The sequence below is a fragment of the Myotis nattereri genome (genome assembly GCF_964212035.1).
Source record: "Myotis nattereri genome assembly, chromosome: 1".
NCBI lineage: Eukaryota > Metazoa > Chordata > Mammalia > Chiroptera > Vespertilionidae > Myotis > Myotis nattereri.
Window position 1 is genome coordinate 9,527,985 of NC_138075.1, and position 23,374 is coordinate 9,551,358.

The following is a 23,374-nucleotide window of genomic DNA, read 5'->3' on the forward strand; positions in this document are numbered from 1 at the left end:
TTCAAAGTTAATAATAAAGCTGAACAGTTATGTCAGTGAAAGATGCTTCTGGTCTATGTTGGTAGCCAGGACTGTGCAGTCTCATCTAGTTTCTTTCTAAGTTAAATTTATCCCCAAAGCTCTAGCTCAGTGGTTCTCAACCTTCCTAATGCCGCGACCCTTTAATACAGTTCCTCATGTTGTGGTGACCCCCAACCATAAAATTATTTTCGTTGCTACTTCATAACTGTAATTTTGCTACTGTTTTGAATCATAATGTAAATATCTGATATGCAGGATGTATTTTCATTGTTACAAATTGAACATAATTAAAGCATAGCGATTAATCACAAAAAACAATCTGTAATTATATATGTGTTTTCCGATGGTCTTAGGCGACCCCTGTGAAAGGGTCATTCAACCCCAAAGGGGTCGCGACCCACAGGTTGAGAACCACTGCTCTAGCTGGTTTGGATCAGTGGATAGAGCATCGGCCTGTGGACTGAAGGGTCCTGGGTTCGATTCCAGTCAAGGGCACATGCCCAGGTTGTGGGCTCGATCCCCAGTAGGGGGCATGCAGGAGGCAGACGATCAATGATTCTCTCTCATCATTGATGTTTCTAGCTCTCTCTCCCTCTCCCTTCCTGAAATCAATAAAGTATATATTTTAAAAAAATTTACCCCCAAAGTCACTTACCCTCAGGGAAAATAAAGGTTCATTTAGATCTTTGCATTGACTTCAAAGCAATTGTCTGACTTAATTGAGTACCTGGTTCCTGACCATTGGCCCTGGATTATTTTTTATCCTACTAACACTACAGAGGATGTGCGTTATGTTCCTGTGATCTCCCAAAATCTAATAAACATATTTTAAAAAGACAGTAAAAAACCAAAATATGATATTGATGGTTTTTAGGTATTTTTTCATATATAAACTCTGTTTTATTGGCTAATTATTGTTTTTAGTAAGGTAGGCCTACCATATTTTAAGAGTTTATTGTTGAAAAAGAACCAAGATGGCGGCATAGGCGAACACCTATACTTGCTGCCACATCAAAATAACAACTAAAAGGCAGAACAACTACCACCCAGACCTGCGGGAAAACTGGCTGAGTGGAAGTTCCACAACTAGAGAGGTGATGAAAGCGCATTGAGACTGGCAAGAGGTGTGGAGGTGCGGAAAGTGCTGGCACCTAGATGTGCTGCTCTTTTAATCAGAAGAGAGATACAAGCTCCCGCTTGCTCTGAGCTCCAGTTCCGGTTGAGACTCTGGGGGACCCAGACACATACGGGGAGAAACCGGACTGTCTGGCATCGGATCAGGAATGTGAGGGCGGCTTTCTGTCAGAGGTGCTCGCAGTGGTCATTGTTCCTGCACGGGGGCACGGGATGCGGAGACCTGGGGACCTCTCCAGTGCAGGGCTGACTGGCAGCCATTGCTGTTTGCTCCATCCTGGTGATTCCCAGAGACACTGCCCCACACAATTTACAACCCCACCCAAGCTGTGCCCATTGGCTTTTTCATATGAATGGCCTGAGCTCTCTCCCCGCTTAAACCTGTCATACTGCAGCTGGGTCAGAGAGCCCCAGAGCTTCCAAAAGAAGGCCCAATGCCCGGCAGCAGCAGCCTGACTTGCTTCACAGCTGGACCTCGTCTGGGCACTTCCAAACCCCATACAAAAAGGAGGAATCTGAAGATGTCTCTGTAGCTCCTGCTGGGCGGCCCCTGACAGTGGCTGACCTTGCACCTCCTTGGAGATTCATTAGCCAGTATACCCAGTGGTCAGAGTGAGACCATACCGGATTACAACTCTTCATATCCATAAGAGACACACTCAAGGAGCAGACTCAGTGAGCACCAAAGCCCCACTGAAGCAAGTCCTGCCCCATAAGGGTGTCTCCTCTGCAACAGGTCTTCCAGTGGAGACACAGCTGGTCATCGTAGCCATTTGGCCTGGAGGTCAATTCCTCCCAGTGATACCAACAGCAATCAAAGGTTAACTACAACAAAACTGTGCAAACAGCCCACAGAGGGGTGCATCTCAGGTGACTGGGGAGGCTGAGCCACTGGGCCGTATAGGACACCTACACACAAGGCCACTCTATCAACTCAAGGAGACTTAGCAGCTACCCAGTACATAGAAACAAACACAGGGAAACAGCCAAAATGCGGAGACAAAGAAACAGGTCACAAATGAAAGAAATGGATGAAAGCAAAATATTGGATATAGAGTTCAAAACCACAGTTATAAGGTTACTCAAGAATCTTCTAGAAACCTCGAGAAATTTAGACCCTCAAGGATATGAAAAAGGACCAATCAGAAATTAAGCATACACTGACTGAAATAAAGAATAATATACAGAGATCCAATAGCAGACAAGAGGATCCCAAGAATCAAGCCAAAGATTTGAAATACGAAGAAGCAAAAAGCACCCAACTGGAAAAGCAAAAAGAATCCAAAAATATGAAGATAGTGTAAGGAGCCTCTGGGACAACTTCAAGCATACCAACATCCGAATTATGGGGCTACCAGAAGAAGAGAGAGAGCAAGATATTGCAAACCTATTTGAAGAAATAATGACAGAAAACTTCCCCTACCTGGTGAAAGAAATAGACTTACAAGTCCAGGAAGCGCAGGGAACCCCAAACAAGAGGAATCCAAAGAGGACCACACCAAGATACATCATCATTAAAATGCCAAAGGCAAAAGACAAAGAGAGAATCTTAAAAGCAGCAAGAGAAAAACAGTTAGTTACCTACAAGGGAGTACCCATACGACTGTCAGCTGATTTCTCAACAGAAACTTTGCAGGCCAGAAGGGAGTGGCAAGAAATATTCAAAGTGATGAATGCCAAGAACCTACAACCAAGATTACTCTACCCAGCAAAGCTATCATTTAGAATTGAAGGTCAGATAAAGAGCTTCACAGATAAGAAAAAGCTAAAGGAGTTCATTACCACCAAACCAGTATTATATGAAATGCTGAATGGTATTCTCTAAGAAGAGGAAGGAGAAGAAAAAGGTAAAGATAAAAAATTATGAACAACAATATGACAACAAATACATATCTATCAAGAAGTGAACCTAAAAATCAAATGAATAAAAAACCTGATGAACAGAACAGACTGGTGAATGTAATAGAATCAGGGGCATGGAAAGGGAGCCAACTGACAATTCTCGGGGGGAAGGGATTGTGTGGGGTGTGGAAAAAGATTGGACAAAGTGCTTACACCTATGGATGAGGTCAGTGGGGGGGGGGGGGGAAGAAGGCCTGGAGTGGGGTGGGAACTGGGTGGAGGGGACCTATGGTGGGAAAAAAGAGGAACATCTGTAATAATCTGAACAATAAAGATAAAACAAAGAGTTTATTGTTGAATTGGGGGAAATGTTTTGGAAATACATTCAGAAATGCTGAATTGTTTTCCTTTGGCTACAGATCTCTTAACCTCATCGAACTTTTAATTTCCTTAGCTGTAAAATTGTGAATAATCATAACCTTCTCTGTCTACATCCCATGTTTGAAATAATTTGTAGGAATAGTCTTTGAATAGTTTAAGTTACCTAAGCATATACCAGGGGTGGGGAACATCCTTATGAGGCCCTCAGAATCATTTGGTTTGTCCCTGCCAAGGCAACCACAGGCAGGATTCAAAATTCAATAAATTTATAGGAGCTTTTTTCATAGAAACATAAATTTATATTAAGTGAATTATATTAAGCAAATGATGTTATAAATATCCAAATAGCCCTTGGCAGAAAAAAGTTTCCCCACCCCTGAGCAGACCAAACCCAAAGTCAAATGACAGACCTGTCAGGTTCATTGCAACTAATTCCAATATTCTGCTCAAATGCACATGTTGCTTGAGATAAGGGGCTACCCTCTTGGATAGCCCAATTCCCCCTACAGTTTGTTGTATCATAACAGTAATTGTTCTAACAGGTTTCAGGTGCACAATTCTATGACACATCATCTGAACACTGCATTGTATGTTCATCACCCCATGTCAAGTCTCCATCCATCACCATTTATTTCCCCTATGGCCTCCTCCACCTCCTCTGGCCCTCCCTCCCCCTGGCAAACAGCCACATGTGGCTATGACTATCATATTGGATAGCACAGCTTTAGCATTTAAGCTCCAAAAGGACAAAGACTTGCCTGCTTTGTACATAGCTGTGTATCCAGGGCCTTAAACAATGCCTGGTACATAGGAAGCACTGAAAAAATACTTAAAAAAAATCCTCACCCAAAAATATGGAGAGAGAGAGAGAGAGAGAGAGAGAGAGAGAGAGAGAGAGAGGAAGAGAGAGAGAGCGAGCAAGAGAGAGAAACATCGATTGGCTGGGATAGAACCCACAACCTACACATGTGCCCTGACCAGGAGTTGAACCTGCATTCTTTTGGTGCACTGTACGATGCTCCAACAAACTGAGCTACCTGGCCAGCGCTTAAAATACTTCTTGACTGAATAAGTGACTAGAGCATTGGCTATGAAGTCAGGTGATTTGGGCTATCCTATCTAATAAAAGAGAAACATGGTAATTAGCGTACGACCGCTACCCTTCCCATTGGCTAATCAGGCTGATATGCAAATTAACTGCCAGCCAAGATGGCGGCCGGCAGCCAGGCAGCTTGAAACTAACATGAGGCTTGCTTGCTTCAGTGAAGGAGGACTCCAACGTTCCCCGCCTGCTGCTGCAGGCCTCTGAGCTGCAACTCTAAGCAACTATGTTACAAATATAGAAGCCAAACAAAACCCCAGAAACCTGCTTTAGTCCACCGGGCTTCAGCCAGCAGGATCGCAACATTGTTTCAAATACAGAAGGTAAACAAAGGCCAGAAACCTGCTTTCAGCAGCGGAGGCCTAAGAGCTGGAGCCAAGCCTCAAAGCTAAAGCTGGCCCAGAATAAAAAAGAAAAAAGAAAAAAAGGAGCAGTTGGGAGCTTCAGTCACCCGCCAGCCTGAAAACAGCCCTCAGCCCCTCACCCAGACTGGCCAGGCACCCCAGTGGGGACCCCCACCCTGATCCAGGACACCCTTCAGGGCAAACCAGCCGGCATCCACCCGTGCACCAGGCCTCTATCCTATATAGTAAAAGGGTAATATGCCTCCCAGCACCAGGATCAGTGGAGTTGCGAGGCCTCCCGGCACCGGGATCAGTGTGACGGGGCAGCACCCAAACCCCCTGATCGCCCTGCGGCTCTGTGTGTGACAGGGTCGGGGCCACAACCTCCCTATCCGCCCTGCTCTGTTTGTGACAGGGGAAGGTGCCCCAACCTCCTGCAGGGGGTGTGGCCAGCCTGAAAACAATCCTCAGCCCCTCACCCAGGCTGGCCATGCCCCCCCAGCGGGGACCCTCACCCCATGGGGGCGTGGCTGGCCTGCAAACTGCCCCAGTCTCTCACCCAGGCCGCCCCACAGTTGGAGGGGTCCCAGATTGGAGAGGGTGCAGGCTGGGCTGAGGGACACCCTCCCCCCTCCCCTGCACGAATTTTGTTCACTAGGCCTCTAGTAGTCCTAATAATTAATTTGGTGTTCTCATGCAAATAATTTGATTTCTCTTTTATAAAATGGTTTTTACATATACTTTTTTTTTTTGCGAGAATCATATAAGAGCTGTACATGATTATATATTAGGAACTATGAAATGCAGGAACAGATTAAGGAATTGTTATTGTCCATAAAGGGAGGGTGTGGTGGTGCTGGTTATTCTGATGGTGCTGAGAGGATCAGGAAATAGGTCTAAAAACTTGATTATATTTCCTGAGCACAATATTATGTATAAAAATATTTTTATTTTGATTAATTTTCTTCCTTCCATTGTATGTAGCCGTGGCCTTTTGCACCCCCATGGGGACAAGCAACACATCTGTTTACATCATGCTTTTTAACAAGATTCAATAAATGATGTGTGCCTGTGCGTGTTTATTAAATTAGAATTGCGATGATTTTATTCAATCTGTTAGAAGGCTAAGGAATTGCAAGGCACCATCTGTTTATATAAGCATTGGAGCCAATTTCCTAGGGCTTGAGCCAAGGGAGCACTTTTGGCTTTGTGGTTGACCATACTTGAGGGAGAGCATGGTTTTGTAGGGGTAGGAGGGACATCCAAAGGTCACTGATTCATTTGGGCTGCTCTATAAATATACTTCACCTAAATCATCTGAGGCACCTGGGCATCTCTCCCATTTTTAAAGGCCTCCAGGCATAGTGAGTCTCAGCCTTCCTTAATAGTAGTTTTCATTTTTTAGACATGCATATTATTAAAAAGTTTGAGATGAATTTAAACAAAGGCGAAAACCCTTGTCCCGAAAGGAATGGAATTATTTTTTGTTGAGATTTTCTTTTTCTTCCTTAAACAAAGGGCACAAGGGGCAAGCAATTATTCTTCCCACACCCGGACCCCTTACTTTGTGTTTTCTGTTTTATTTCTTATCTCTCTAGCAGTACTTGTCAAAGGGAGGTCCAAGGTTCATTTGCATTAGAATCATTTGTTGTGCTTATTACATATGGCACTTCCCTGTTTCCAAACTGAGTTAGGCCCTCTGGATATGCTCCCAAATGCTGAATTTGAACAAACTCTCTGGCTCAAGTCTAAGAACAACTGCATCTTGTTCTTTAGGATTCGGCTCAAAGTCCTTTTTCTTTGATCAATCATATTTGATTAGTCAACTTTATCATCTAATGATCAGTCAACTTTATCATCTAATAGCAATGAATTGATCTCCACATCTTTGTGTAATTATTAAACTTATTGGTATTGTATAGCCAAACTAATTTATTACCTCAATATCACCTACGTGGTGGGTTAGCAGCAGTCCAGCAGCAAGTAATGAATAAAAAGCAATCTCAAGTAAATAGAACTTAATTATAGACCTGTTTTATTTGTTTGTTCATTTGAGCACCATCTATTGTGGTGCTCAAAATCTTTTATGAAAAAAAAAAAGAATCATGGTAAATTTCTTTGTCTTCTTTACTTTATGACAAATCTTTTATTAGTGTTTTAATGTTACGTCTGTGCATGTGCTTTTATTATAAGTTGTCTTGTTTTTGGCTGTAGGTGAGATATTATTTCTACATATTACACTTTGATATAGAATAAAATAAAATAAAGCAGATTTTAAAGTTATCTGCTTTTTTTGTTGTTCATGTTCATGGTCTTGTCCATGATGTGTAGGAAATTGAGAATTGACTTTCTGAAGGTATTATACTCACTGTCCACTGTTCTAATCATGCTTTCATTTTTCAAAATTTTAAATATTTTTATTGATTTCAGAGAAGAAGGGAGAGGGAGAGAGATAGAAACATTAATGATGAGAGAGAATCATTAGTGGTCTGCCTCCTGCACTCTCCACACTGGGGATCGAGCCCACAATCCAGGAATGCGCCCTGACTGGAATCGAACTTTGACCTCCAGGTTCATAAGTCCGCCACACAACCACTGAGCCATGCCGGCCAGGCTAATCATGCTTTCTTGACAATTTTCCACACAAGCTCAAATATAAGGAGCGTTTTTTCCTGTTTCTACAATTATCCCTGAGAAAAGAAATTCATTTTATATTTGAATCCTTATAAAGTTTCTTCTATTGTGGATCCTCCCTCAATTACTGTGTTTAGAATAATAAAGTACTCGTTGGAGACAATATATTACCCTGAATGACTTCAATCAGTGCTAGTTTTGAATGTTTGTTGGGGTTACCTGATACATTCTATTAAAAAAAGACACAGAAAGAAATTTAATATAGTTGGATGTCATTGTAAACAAGCCACTTAAAGATGTCTTAAGTTATCACCTGGACAACATGATTATGCAGCTATAAGATGAATTTTGAAGAAACCAACTTGCTTTGCGATTTCATGCTGTGGCACAGGATAAAATGTTCAGCAGTGGTGTTACTCACAGAATCAAATGTGCTTTATTTAAAACAACTCAGATGGCTCTGAAGATGGCAAGCTTTGGAAAACTAAAAAAGTGGTTCTCATGGTGATGAAGATGCTAATGGTTCAGTTATATGTGAAGGTTTGAAAATTTTTTAATGATGTGAGAATTGAAAAAAATTTTAATTAATATACTATTTTTTTAAAGAATACATGATTTAAATTTTGTGTAACTAAATTAATAAGGTATCCACTGTAAGTAGACTATTATTTTATCTGCATCTCTAAAAGTTAATGAATTCAAGTTGGGTTCAGAAACCTTTTATCTTTACTTTCTTATTGGGATAGCCTTCAACATGCCTTTATACCTGAATATATGGAGGATTCTGTTTTTTCTTGCTTTTCCACCCAGATACAAACATCTTGGGAGCAGAGATCACATCTTAGTACAGCTCTGATAAGCCATTACATCACATTCTGGCACAGTTCTTGCTCCTTGTGGATTCTCACTAAATGCTGGCTACCGATGATGACAACTGTAGCATTTGTATGCCAGGATCAAATTTGTAGTGTTATTTGTGCAAAATGTCCATCAATATAGTTGGGACTTTTACAGAAAAAGTTTCTTCTCAGCTTTCATGCTCTATGCAAAAGTAGCAAGTGTATATGTGTGTGTGTGTGTGTGTGTGTGTATAGTATCTAATAAAAATATTTTTATTTCAGTGGGTTCCTCAAGGAGAGAAGGAGTTCCTGCCCATGTTAATCTCTCTGCATCATCCATGCTAATGATTGCAATGCAGTACACATCCAACCCAGGTAAATGGAAATTTGGGTGGCTTGACTAGTTCCAAAACCAATAATTAAACAAGAGATCAAACACACAGGCTAGAAATTCTCACAGAAGAAGAACTTCTCTTGGTGGATAGACAAGTGAAGATGTGTTAGAAAACAGACTTCTGAGTTGAAATAAATTTCTCTTTCCCTTTCAATAAAATATATTGTTGCTATTAGTAGCAATCTTGCAAGAATGTTTGAGGACACAATCTTAGAACTTTGTCTAGAAATTGATTAAATATAAATATACATGAATAGTTGACTTGGAAATATAAAAATCACCTGCAATTCTAGTAATTCAAGAAAATCATTTGTGAATTTGCTACTCTAATGTCACACAAGTATCCTAGAACATAAATCTTTTAGTACATTTCTGATTATTTCCTTAGAATACATTTATAAAAGAGGGATTAATTGGTTAAAGGACTTGAAAAAATTTCAGTAGTCTCACTAATTATATATGAAAGTATATGTAACCTGTCATTGAGTATTATAAAATTTGTATAGAGTTGGACAGATGGAAATAATATCTTGTTACGATTTGTATTTATTTGATTACTAGTGATGTTGGCCAGATCTCATATGATTTACTCTGTTCGATTTCTGTTCATCCGTATAATTGCAGATGAACTTTGGGAAACTGACCTAAAAAGGGGCTGATATTGGAGACACATGCTAAGATATAACAATTTTTATTTTTATTTGATGTTTATTTGGAAAGTGAATCAATTTGATAGCACAGTTTTCAACCTTCTACTTAATTACATAGTAAATTAACTACATCCTATATAATAAAAGCCCAGCGACCAAAATGGTGGAACAACCAGAACAACCAGAGACCAGAATGACCACGGCCCCTGAGTGAGCGGTTAGGGGCCATCAGACGGGCAGGCAAGCAGTTAGGGGTGATCAGGGAGGTAGGCAGAGGCAGTTAGGAGCGATCAGTCAGGCAGAGGCAGTTGGGGTGATCAGGCAGGCAGAGTGCTTAGGGGTGATCAGGCAGGCAGAGGCAGTTGGGGTGATCAGGCAGGCAGAGGCAGTTAGGGTTGATCAAGCAGGCAGGCAAGTGGTTAGGGGTGAATAGGCAGGCATGCAGAGTGGTTAGGGGCGATCAGGCAAGCAGGCGAGTGGTTAAGGGTGATCAGAGAGGCAGGCACGCAGTTAAGGGCCAACAGTCCTGGATTGTGAGAGGGATGTCCAACTGCTGGTTTAGGCCCGATACGCAGTTGGACATGCCCGGAGGGACCCCTGCTATTGAGAGGGTGCAGGCTGGGCTGAGGGGACCCCCCCCCCATGCATGAATTTCATGCACTGGGCCTCTACTCTCTCTCTCTAGAAGTCTAACCGACCGAACAACCAGTTGAATGGTTGCTATGACATGCACTGACCACCAGGGGGGAGGAACCCCTGGTGGTCAGTGTGCTCCCATAGCCAACCTCCCGTGGCCCCTACCCCCGCTGGCCAACATCCCATAGCCCCGATTGGCTGATCACCGGCCAGGTCGAGGGACCCCACCAATGCACGGATTTGTGCACTGGGCCTCTAGTCGTAAATAATAATGGAGTTTTTGACTCTGGATGATGAGGAAAACATTTTTTATTAAAAAACTCTAATGCTTCTAGTGTGGAGCATCATCCTTTAAATATGAAATCCTTTATGATTATTATATGAGTTTAATTGAAATATATTTGTTTTGGGATTTATATCTCATGACTCACCCTGTTTGGCTTAAAGTACCCTCAAAATGTCATTTATATTATATACTAGAGGCCTGGTACATGAAATTCGTGCATGGGGGAGGGTGTCCCTCAGCCCCGCCTGCACCCTCTCCAATCTGGGACCCCTTGGGGGATGTCTGACTGCCGGTTTAGGCCTGATCCCACAGGGCAGTCAGACATCCCTCCCACAATCCGGGACTACTGGCTCCTAACCACTTGCCTGCCTGCCTACCTGATTGCCCCTAACCACTCTGCCTGCCAGCCTAATAGCCCCCTAACTGCTCCCCTGCCAGCCTGATTGATGCCTAATTTCTCCCCTGCCAGCCTGATCACCCCCAACTGCCCTCCCCTGTCAGCCCGATTGCCTCCAGTTGCCCTCCCCCGACGGCCCGATCACCCCCAACTGCCTTACCCTGTGGGGCTGAAGGGACTGGGGGACTAAGGCTGGATGAGGCTGGATGCTGTGGGGACTGGGTGAGGCGGGGCTGAGGGCACTGGGGGACTCCGGCTGGATGAGGTGGGGCTGAGGGGACTGGGCACCACCATCTTGTGAAGGTATGACAGTCAATTAGCATATTCCCTCTATTGGCTGTGGGCGCCACTATCTTGTGCGGGCATGATGGTTAATTAGCATATTCCCTCTTTAGTAGATAGGATTGTGTTCTGGAAAAAATCCTCCATTTGGGATCTAGTTAATTGAAGTCTCATCATGAGGCTTTGGTCCTAATTTCTAAATTGGAAGGCAGTAAAGCAACGTGGGTAAAAGCATGTGCTTTGAAGTTAGATGTATGTGGGTTCACATCTGAGCTCACCTGCAAATTGCCAGTTAGCTTAATCTTGAACACCATTTTTAACCACCTTAAGACTAAGTTTCCTCATAAAATTCCTATAAAATGGGAGTAATTCCTCCTGCAGTGCCTTAAAATGCCATTGTGAGGATTTAATGAATTAAAGCATATGTAAAGTGCTTACTTAGCATAGTAATGGTCACATTGTAAATGCTCAGTAAATAGCAATGGGGTTGTTACAATCTGCCATCTTCTTGGAGTTGAATGTTTCACAGGGAAACCATCTTGAACATATAGAATTACTTCTATTATTTCTAAGTCTGTATCTTTATCATATAGAACAGTGATGGTGAACCTTTTGAGCTCGGCGTGTCAGCATTTTGAAAAACCCTAACTTAACTTTGGTGCCGTGTCACATATAGAAATTTTTTGATATTTGCAATCATAGGAGAACAAAGACTTATATTTTTGATATTTATTTTATATATTTAAATGCCATTTAACAAAGAAAAATCAAACAAAAAAATGAGTTTGCGTGTCACCTCTGACATGCATGTCAGATTCACCATCACTGATATAGAATTACTTCTGTTATTTCTAATTCTGTATCTTCATCCATTCATGGGGGAATGTTTATAGCCCAAAATCAATTCTATAGTAAGAAGTACATTTGGAACCCCAACCCAGTCTTTCAGTGTGGGAAACGGTTAAGAAGTGAGGTGACATCCACCAGGAGGCACTCTGGGACCAAGTGGTAGGTCATCATCCTATTTGAATTCTCCTTGGGGGAGACAGCAAGAGGCAGCTTGGTCCTTATAGTCTTTATTCAACTAACAAGTTCTGTTGAGTAAATCCTCTGTACACAGTTTTGTGCATTTAGGCAGTGGGAAAACCATCAGAAATGTCAGATATGGTGCTGGCTTCATGGAGATTATTTCTAGTTGGGAAGATTAGGCATATTCACATAAATCATTAATTTATAATATAAAGTAGTATGTGAAACATACAAAAATAAATACTGTAGATAGTATTAATTCATCAGAAATCAAGAACTTTATGGATTAAAAGGACTAGGGAAGGTTTCATGCCACTTAAACAAAGTATGGGTCTTAAAATATGGATACAATTTTAATTGATATAGTAAGACGGGTCTTCTAGGAGGGGAAATAATAGGGTTGGAAGATGGATTAGGGAAGGTAAAAAACAGCTATCTAACTAGGGCAACAGCCTCTTTCTTTCCTAAGTAAGCACAGGCAAATCAAAGAAGCTTGCTGCTGTGTAGCTTTTAAGCATTCCTCAGGAGATGGAATTGGAAATCAAATGATAAGATTCCTGTTCTAATCCATCATTCTGTGACTTGCTGTCCTAACTTGGGCAAGGTAGGAAACTAAGTCTCAGTTTATTAGCTGCAACATGGTGGTTATGAGATAATACAAGTAAAGCTCTTAGCACAATAACTGGCTTAATGAATTCTCAGTCAATATGGGCTTTTGTTATGATCCTATTCTGCTGTTTTTCCCCTATGCAGTTCTTTATTACATTGATATGTTTGTGTTGTAAAGGTATGATTACTAGGGATTTTTCTTAATATTTCCTTTGTTGATAAGATGAATGAAATATACTTTCAAGGATCTTGGATAAAACTTGATAAAGTCAAGGGCTTATATGATTTTTTGAAAAATATGAATATATGGAAATAAGTAGTTTCTAATTTAGTGATTAGAGTGAAAGTCTTACTAGTATAGTTTATTAAATCTCAAAGGATGTTTTATCTGGTACTTATATTTAATGTTCAAATTACATTTTCTTCCTTACAGTGTATCATTGTCAGTTATTGGAATGCCTCATGAAATATAAACATGAAGTCTGGAAAGTAAGTTTTGGGCCACATTTAACTCATAGCCACAAACTTAATTTATATAATGTAGTAAAAATTGTTTGCATGTTAAAAGTATTTGTAGGTAAAATTTATTGATGTTTTATTATATTGATATGTCAGACCCTATAATTCTTTCCTTATTGGTTAATTAGCATTTAGAGAAAGAATGATCTTGAACAAGTAGCTTGACAGAAAAAATAATTGGATATCTCTTATTCTTAGAATTTAGCAAATACTATATTATATGACAATTTTATTTAATTTGAAAAGTTGCTTAAGAACCTGTTTGCTTTCAAATAGATGTGAATTGTTGCAAAATGTGTTATATTTTAAAAATGTACTGTTTAGCAAACTGGCTTATGTTGTTCTAAAATCTATCTTTAATATCATTCTGAGTAGAGAATTTGTTAAAAGATAATGTACATATGAACTCTGCCTGGGGGGTTTATTTATAGGGCCAATAAGTAAATAATAAAAATAATGTTTTTATATGATCTAAACTGATCGATGAAATTCCAGGGGAATTAACCACCTCAACCCCTCTACTAAAATGTTTACTGTGCCCTAACCGGTTTGGCTCAGTGTGAACTCAAGGGTCCCAGGTTCGATTCCAGTCAAGGGCATGTACCTTGGTTGTGGGTACATCCCCAGTAGGGAGTGTGCAAGCAGCTCATCGATGTTTCTCTCTCATCAATGTTTCCAACTCTCTATCCCTCTCCCCTTCTCTCTGTAAAAAATCAATAAAATATATTTAAAAAAATGTTTACTGCTTTGGTACTGAGCTACCTTTATTTTTATTTGATTATACTAAGTCAAAATATTCTTCCTGTTTCCTTCAGGATCTTTTGTACGTGATCGCATATGGCCCTTCACAAGTGAAACCGCCAGCTGTGCAAATGCTGTTCCATTACTGGCCCAATTTAAAACCTCCTGGGGCAATAAGTGAATATAGGGGCTTGCAGTACACAGGTAAGAGTAGCCCTGTGATGCCCCGTCTTTATTTCTACTATGCCACGTTTACCTCACCTACTTACATATTTTTTTATCTTGCTGGATTATATTCATGTACCTTTAGACATTGTCATAAGCCCTCTCTGAAACTAGGTGGCATAAAATAAATTAATTAAAGTTAATTCCATGACACCAAAGTGCAAGTCTCAGTCCCATTTGCCACATGTACTCTGTGGTCTTAACCACTGATGTCAATCACTGCAAAGATGTGCGGGGAATGCTGCACATTTGCTCACCATGCAGCAAAACTCCAGGTGGCTAATTCTGTTCTGATGAGAAGATTTGGAGCATGTTCAACATTACCAGTTCATACGCTAAGTACCAATTAAATGACCTTGATAGCCTAGTTGGACAGGAAGAGTCAACAATTGCTGAATATTGGTGTCATTAATAACTGAGAAGTAAACATCGAATTTAAATATAAAGACATACCGGTATATTTATAAAAAACAAAAAACAAAACAAACTAACCCAGGTCCTATGTTGTGGATTATGTTTATCTATAATAATAAAAGCATAATATGCTAATTACAGTGGACAGCTGAACAACCTTCCAGACATCCTTTCGGATGTCATTCTGGATGAAGCTGTGGTGGCAGCGGCCGAGGCAGAGACGTTAGGGGTGATCAGGCAGGCAGGCAAGCAGTTAGGGGCAATCAGGCAGGCAGGCGAGTAGTTAGGGGCAATCAAGCAGGCACGCAGAGGCAGTTAGGGGCAATCAGGTAGGCAGGCAGGCCAGCGGTTAGGAGCCAGCAGTCCCGGATTGTGAGAGGAATGTCCGACTGCCAGTTTAGGCCCGATTCCACAGGGATCAGGTCTAAATTGGCAGTTGGACATCCCCCGAGGGGTCCTGGATTGCGAGAGGGTGCGGCCTGGTTTGAGGGACACCCTTCCCGTGTGCACGAATTTCATGCACTGGGTCTCTAGTATAATATAAAATCAGAGAAGCAACCTATGGCTAATAGAGTTTCAGATGCCCTTGACTACCTTCTCCCTCCACTTAATTGTGGACATAGCTTTCTGAAAATGGCAGAGGTGGATGTTTTTGCAAAGTTAGCTTTTATTCAGGTTCTTGTGTACTGATGTTGTAGAACCCATTTTCTTGGCATCTCTTATCTTTCCTAAGGCCATTTGAGGTGGTTCAAAGGGGATTTAATTTAATTCTGTTCCTTATGTTCCTGATGAAAGCCAATTGTTAGTTATTAATACCTGTTTTGATGGTCCTTGCTGGGCTTATTCTAAACTTAGAACAAATAGTATTGGCTGTAGTGGTAACAATAATTTTAATTAAAGCAATGAAGGTAGATAGCAATTTTTAAAAGAATGAAAATTGATATTATTGGTGTTTTATATCATCTATAGTAGAGAATATTGAAGTATTGCTAACTGGATAATTTGAATATAAAAGCAAAAGTAGTTGGAATCATTAATAAAATAAAAGATAAAATGACTGAAATATTTGATACCAACTCTTCTCAGTAGATCTCTGAAATAAGCATTTACAGGATGTATGAATGGGTAACCAGTATTAAATGAAATTTATTTGTTAAATATTTAAAGAATAACTCTAATGTGCCAGGCCCTGTATTTTCTGACACAAAACCAGATCTTATGGAACTTAATACAATCTAGACATGAAAACGCATTTATTTATTCATCAAATACTTAACGGGGTATCTACTATTAGCTGGGCATTATGCTAGGCATTGGTAATATGATGAAAACCATACTAAAATCACTAATATCTTGGTGTGTACGTTCCATCTGTGAGGGAAAGACCAGGAAACTACCTGATAGTGTGGTAAGTACAAAGGTAGAGCAAATACAGTTGGCCATTGAACAACACAGGAGTTAGGGGTGCCAACCTCCCCACCCTGCACAGTTGAAAATCTATGCATAACTTTTGACTCCCCTAAAACTTAACTATTAATAGCCTACTGTTAATAGGAAACCTTACATATTACAGTCATTTAACACATACTTTGTGTGTTATATGTATTATATACTGTATTCTTAAAATAAACTATAGAAAAGAAAATGTTAAGAAAATCGTAAGGGAGAAAAAATACATTTACAATATTTATTGAAAAAAATCCGTGTGTAAGTGGACCCACTATTAATTGCCTACAATTTAAAGCTGGGTTGTTCAAGGGTCAACTGTACAGAGAGCTGTGGGAACACACAGGAGGGACCTCTGACCTCCCCCTGAGAGTGGGCAAGTTTGAGGAAGGTTGGGTTGTCAAGAAAGGTTCTTTAGTGAGTGACATGTAAGCTGATACCTGAACAAGACTCACACGCTAGACATCTTAATGGGAGTGAATCATTAATAGATAAAAAGTGAGACTGAGGCAGAAGGAACCTCATGGGTTCAGACTTGGAGGCCAAAGATAGCATGATCGTATTTTAGTTACTGGAAAAGTCGCTATGCAGCCAGACAGTGAAGGGACAGGAGGAGAGTAGCTAGGGGTAAGCAGAGAGCCTGGCAGGGCCTTTGAAGGGGATTGGATTTCATCCTAATGGCCAAGGGAAACTACATCAGGTTTTAAATGGAGAAACCACATGATAGGATTGGCCTGTTCAGAGCATCCCAGAACCCCTGGGGAAGCTGACAGATGCTTCTGTTTCCCTGGTGACCACACCCTCTTGGAAGAGCCAGACAAACCTGTCTCCCCAGAATAGCTCAGCCTCTGTCAACTAGGATAAGAGGGCTCTTTCTCCTTCTCTTGCCTATCTGAACAGGAGTCTCTGTGTACAGGCATTTATTCTTCAGTCCAACCTTGTAGTCACACCTCCACACACTTCCACTTTTTCGACAGTGTCATTACTTGCCTGCTACCTGCCAGGCACTGTCCAAGGTCCTGGGAAAGCAGCTCTCTTGGAACTCCCATTCTAGGGGATCATGGCATTCTATGCAGAAAACAAGAGATCATGGAAAAAATTAACCATTCTGGTCTGTATATTACTATTTATCCAGCACTGTCTGCTTGTCAGACATTGTTCTAGCTGCTTATTATCTCATTTAATATTTTAGCATTCTCTTAATTGAACAAAAGTTATGGACCAAGACCAGATTAGGTTTTACAGACATTTTCTCAATTAATTTTCACAAAAATCTTGAGAGGCAGGTTCTCTTATTTCAATGTTACAGGCAAGGAGTGGGGCACAGTTTAACTAACATTGCTAAGTCCACACAAATAATAAGGAAACACTGCTTGAATTTGAACCTAGGTTATCTTCATTGAACACTCATATTTTTTCAGTCTATCAGTGTGATATCACTTCTCTCAATTTAGTTCCTTAGTGAAACTTCAGTTGGAGCACTAGAAATTTTTTGCAATGCCTGCTGCAGTGAAGGATGCAGTAAAGGGTATCAACAGTATTTAGTATTGAAATATTCTTAACAATAAAAATTATATAGCCACAAAATTTTATGATGAAAACTAGAGGTCTGGTGCACAAAATCGTGTATGGTTGGGGTCTGGCTGGACCGCCCCAATGGGGGTGGGGAGGACGATCATGGGTGGGGCCAGCCAGGGGGAGGGGCCTTGGGAAGTTGGGGGGTCCATTCAGGGCCCCGATTGAGCTGGCTGGCCACTGCAGTACATGTCATAGCAATGTTCCGGTCGTTCTGGTCATTCCATTGTTCTGGTCGTGTGGCTTTTATATATATAGATTGTCTCCATGTAACTTTGAAATGCTTTCAGTAACTTTTGTATGTTTTTCCAATAATTTATTTCCTCTTTAAAAATGTAAATTAAAAAAAATGCTTTTAGAAAAATTATAAGCCCTGGCTGGTTTGGCTCAGTGGTTAAGATAGCCAGCCTGTGCATTAAAAGTTTGCAGGTTTGATTCCTGGTCAAGGGACTGTACCTTGGTTGCAGGCTCGATCTCTGGCTGAGTAGGGGAGATCAAGCCAGATCAGTTCCTTAGTGAAACTTTAGCTGGAGCACTAGAAATTTTTTGTGGGAGGCAGCCAATTGATGTGAAATTTTTTGCGGGAGGCAACCAATTGATGTGTTTCTTTCACATCAATGTTTTTTTGATATCTCTCTCTCTCTCCCCCTCTCTCTCTCTCTTCCCTCTCCCTTCTACTCTATCTAGAAGTAATGGAAAAATAGAAAAATTATAGAAATATGTAAGAAGGAAAAAAGCACTACCCAGAATTTTTATATTTGGTATATTTGTTAGCATTTTGATATATTTCCTTCTTTTTTTTTGATGCACATTTAAAAATAAAGTTGAGATCAGGTTGTATATAATTATACAGGATTCTTCCCCATTATTTTATGATGAATTTTCAAATACAGAAGTTTAAAGAATAATACTATGAACACACACAGAACCACCTAGATTTAATAATTGCTAGTAGTTCACTGTAATTTAAACTATACATATATGTATACTAGAGACCTGATGCACAAAATTTGTGCAAGAGTAGACCTTCGCTGCCCCGGCTGCCTCAGCCCTTGTAGCCCTGGCTTTATCCGGAAGTTCATCCAGACGGTCGTTCCACTGTTTGTCCGGTCGAATTTCATATTGTGTTTTTATTATTATAGATAAATTTATTGTTTTTTTAAGCATAGTAATATAGGAATGTTCACAACTCATATGAAGAAGATCAAATAGTGAGGATTTGGTAATCTATAGTGTTTGCCTCTTTTGAGTTTATTAGTATTTATCAATAATAAAAACTACTGCAATTATTTTGATTAATAAATATGAGTCTTAAAGATGCAAAAATTACAGGTTTCTTGGCAATGACAATCCCCGATTATGTTGTTCTGCACAGTACTGCTTCTGTTGGGAAGAAATAAATTATTTGGCAATTTTCTTGTTATAGTGTCCTAATAAGTAAATAATTAAGCTTTTGTTAGCAAAAATCAGCACCAGTTATGGTGTAGTTTCCATCTGAACTATGGGATAAAAGATATGGGAAGATGTATGCCCAGGGTAGAGACTGTTGCAAACATAGATAGGGCATAACTAACTAAAGATAATACTACAAGGTTAAATTTTGGTTGAAGCTACCAAATTAGTAGAGTTGGATTCTTGAGTTGTATACAAGTACAAGAAGCTCTACCATCTTTTTATGTAATTACTTCTTGATTATTGAGTTTTTATTTATCTTTTTATTATCTTGATTTTATCTCCACAAAATCACAAAAATGTTTTAAACCATTTTTACTGCATTATGCACACGTAGATAAACACACAAATTATGAATATCTGTGGAACATTCCTACCATCTTTACTGCCATGATTACCTCCTTCTGCTATCCCAAAGGTAAATCACTACTAACATGACTTCCAACCCCCAAAATGACTTGCACCTAATTTGAATGTTTAATAAATGGAATAATACATTATTTATTTGTGTGTGTGTGTGTGTGTGTGTGTGTGTGTGTGTGTGTGTGTAGATTGTCCATGGGTTGAGCATAACTGTGCTTTGTTTATTTTTATTGCTATATATGCTACCAAATGAATGTACCACAGTTTATGTATCCATTTTACTATGGATGGATATTTGGGTTGTTCCTACTTTCTGGCTGTTATAAATATGCTACTATGAGCATCCTTCTAGGTATCTTTTGGTGCACATGTGTACACATTCCTGTTAGTATAGTACTAGGATGGAATTGCTGGGTTAGAGGTTATGCCTATATCCAATTTAATGGATATTGGCAAACAGTTTTCCAAAAGGGTTGTACTAATTTGTACTTCCATGAGAAGGGTATGAGAGTTCTTTTTGTCTATATTCCACACTTTGGGCAATTCTTTATTTTATTTATTTTTAAAATTTTAGCCATTTTCAAGGGTATGTAGAAGTATCTAATTATGGTTACAATTTGCACTTTCCTGATTACTAATGCACAACTTTTAAATGTATTTATTGGCCACTTCAGTACTTATATAATCTTTGTCAGTTATGTATGTTGCAAAAAAAATCTTTTGTTATTTTTTTTACTCACTAAATGATGAATTTATATTAACTCAAGATTTCCTTCTTCTTCTTTTTTTTTTTATTGTTTAAAGTATTACAAATAGTAGTACATATGTCTCCTTTTTTCCCCCATTGACCTTCCCTCGGCCTCCCCTACACCCCAGGCACATGCCCTCACCCCCACCCCCAGTGTCTTGTGTCCATTGGTTATGCTTATATGCATGCATACAAGTCCTTCAGTTGATCTCTTACCCTCTACCCCCTCAAGTTTTCCTTCTTAATATAATCAAACTATCAATCTTTTTCTTTGAAGGACTTTATATCCTATCTAAGGAAATATTTCCTTACTCCAATTATGACAATATTCCTTGTTGTCATCAGAATACTTGTTTATTATACTTGAAATTTAGATGAATCCAGATTTAATTTTTCTGTATGGTGTGAGATAAATGTTAGTTTTTTCTGTTATGGATAGCCAGTCGACTTAGTATCATTTATTGAAAATATTCTTTCCTTCCTGCTCTGTAGTACTATTTTTGGGGGTCATATTTAACTATAGTTTTGTCTCTGGATTATTTATTTAGTTCAGTAGATGTATTTTTCCTCTTCTCAATACCACAGTGTCTGAATTAATATAGCTTAATTATAAAATTTTATATCCTTCAGTGCAGGTCTTTTCACCTTGTTGTAATTGTTTTTCTTTTCCTTGTCTCCTGTGGTTTTTCTTTTTTCTGTTCTTTCTCTTCTTCCTTCTTTTTCCTCCTTCATGCTTATACCCAGCTCTTTGCTAAGTTAAAGGTTTGTCAAGTTAAACACACATAAACATGTGCCAAAACAACTTTTTAATTGAAGTATTTAACCCATGCATGTAATGTAATTGCCGGTATATTTGATTAAAAATTCATTTTCTACTTGCTTTCCATTTCTCCTGCCTTTTATCTTCTTTTTGCTTCATTTGCACTGATTGAGTATATTTAAATATTCCATTTTTGTCTTAGTGAGCTATTCAGTCTTCTGTATTCTTTTAGTCACTAGCCTAGAGATTATACTATACATTCTTGATTTATTAGTGTCTACTATAAAATAGTATTTTTACTTTTTCCAGTAAGATGACAGAATATTTTAACTCCTTTTATCCTCTCCTGGCTTCCATGCTATGCTTTTATGCTCTCTTTATTTTTCATATTTTTTTTGAGTGGTGTATGATAGTGGTCCAGTTTCATTCTTTTACATGTGAATATCCAATTATCATAGCACTACTTATGGAAGAGACTGTCTTTTCTCCATTGAGTGTTGTCTGCTTCATTGTAAAATATTAATTAAACATGTATGCTTCGGTTTATTTCTGAGCTCTTGATTCTTTTTCATTGGTCTATTTTATGCCAGTAGCATATTTTTTTGATTATATAGCTTTACTAGAGGCCTGGTGCACGGACTTGTACACTGGTGGGGTCCCTTGGCCTGGCCTGCACCCTCTTTCAATTTGTGACCGCTCGAGGGATGTCAGAGAGCCAGTTTTGGCCCGATCCCTGCAGGCCAGGTTGAGGGACCCCACCAGTGCACAAATCCTGCACCAGGCCTCTAGTATGCATATAAGATCTTTCATTAATCTCTTCCCGCCCTCCCCCCTTCCCCCTCCCCTCTGAGATTCACCAGTCTGTTCCATGTTTCCATGCCTGTGCATTGAGCATCTGCTGCCTGGTGGTCATTGCATGTCATAGCTACTGGCCAGTCGGCCGGTCACTTAGGCTTTTATATATATAGATAGTACAATTTGAAATCAAGGGTGTGATGCCTCCTGCTTTGTCCTTTCTTGAGATTTCTTTGTCTATTTGGGGTCTTTTGTGGTTCCAGTTAATTTGTAGGAGTGTTGTTTTCTACTTTTGTAAAGTTGCCATTGGACTCTTGATAGGGATTGTATTGAATCTATAGATGGTTTTTGGTAGTGTTGACACGTTAACTGTATTGATTTTTTCTAATCTATGAACATGGGATATCTTTTCATGAATTTTTGTGTTCTTCAATTTCTTTCATAAGAATCTTGTAGTTTTCAGAGTAGATATCTTTCATCTCCTTGATTAAATTTACTTCTAAATATTTTATTGTTTTTGATGCTATTGTAAATGGGGTTAATTTCTCTATTTCTTTTAAAAAATATTCATTGTTAGTATATAGAAATGCTACCAATTTTTGTGTGTCCATTTTTGCATCCCACAATTTTACTGAATTCATTGATTAGATCTAACAGTTTTTTGGTTGTGTCTTTATAGGATGTTCTGTATATAAAATCATGTCATCTGCAAATAGAGGCAATTTTACTTCTTTTTTTCTGATTCTGATACCAGCTGTGAGCCCAACTTCTGGCTGAGTGGCGCGCCCCCATGTGAGAGTGCACTGACCACCAGGGGGTGGCTCCTATGTTGACCGTCTGGCCCCTGGTGGTTAGTGCACATCATAGCGACTGGTCATTCCGATGTTCAGTTGATTTGCATATGAGTCTTTTATTATATAGGTTTGTTAATTTTTTGCTTTAACTAATTCATAAATTAACCTTTATTATAAGTATCCTATCTAATAAAAGAGAAACATGGTAATTAGCTGTACCTCCGCTACCCTTCCCATTGGCTAATCAGGGTGATATGCAAATTAACTGCCAGCCAAGATGGCGGCCGGCAGCTAGGCAGCTTGAAGTGAACATGAGGCTTGCTTGCTTCAGTGACGGAGGAATCCAAGGTTCCCTGCCTGCCGCTGCCGGCCTCTGAGCTTGCAGTTTGAAACATTGTTACAAATATAGAAGCTAAACAAAACCCCAGAAACCTGCTTTCAGCCAGCCAGGATCTCAGAGCTGGAGTTGAAAGTGTTCGATTATAGAACCCAAAAAAACCAGATACCTGCTTTCAGCAGCGGGGGCCTAAGAGCTGGAGCCAAGCCTCAGAGCTAAAGCTGGCCCAGAATAGAAAAGAAAAAAAGGAGCAGTTGGGAGCTTCAGTCACCCGCCAGCCTGAAAACAGCCCTTAGCTCCTCACCCACACTGGCCAGGCACCCCAGTGGGGACCCCCACCCTGAAGGGTGTGTGACCAGCTGAAAACAGCCATCATTCCCTCATCCAGGCTGGGCAGGCACCCCAGTGGGGACCCCCACCCTGATCCAGGACACCCTTCAGGGCAAACCAGCCGGCCTCCACCCGTGCACCAGGCCTCTATCCTATATAGTAAAAGGGTAATATGCCTCCCAGCACCGGGATCAGCAGAGCCGCGAGGCCTCCCGGCACTGGGATCAGCGTGACAGGGGGCAGCACCCAAACCCCCTGATCGCCCTGCGGCTCTGTGTGTGACGGGGCTGGGCCA

The 23,374-nt window shown here is 40.1% G+C and overlaps 1 protein-coding gene across 4 annotated transcripts in view; it reads left to right on the forward strand.

Annotated features, from left to right (window-relative positions):
• Positions 1-23,374, forward strand: part of UNC79 (unc-79 homolog, NALCN channel complex subunit) — a 226,455-nt gene that overhangs the window by 59,066 nt on the left and 144,015 nt on the right. For all 4 annotated transcript variants that reach the window (XM_081097313.1, XM_081097312.1, XM_081097314.1 and 1 more), the window contains 3 exons: positions 8,580-8,672; positions 13,014-13,069; positions 13,915-14,044. In XM_081097313.1, the coding sequence (XP_080953439.1) occupies positions 8,580-8,672; positions 13,014-13,069; positions 13,915-14,044 (279 nt within the window). The remainder of the gene's footprint in view (positions 1-8,579; positions 8,673-13,013; positions 13,070-13,914; positions 14,045-23,374) is intronic.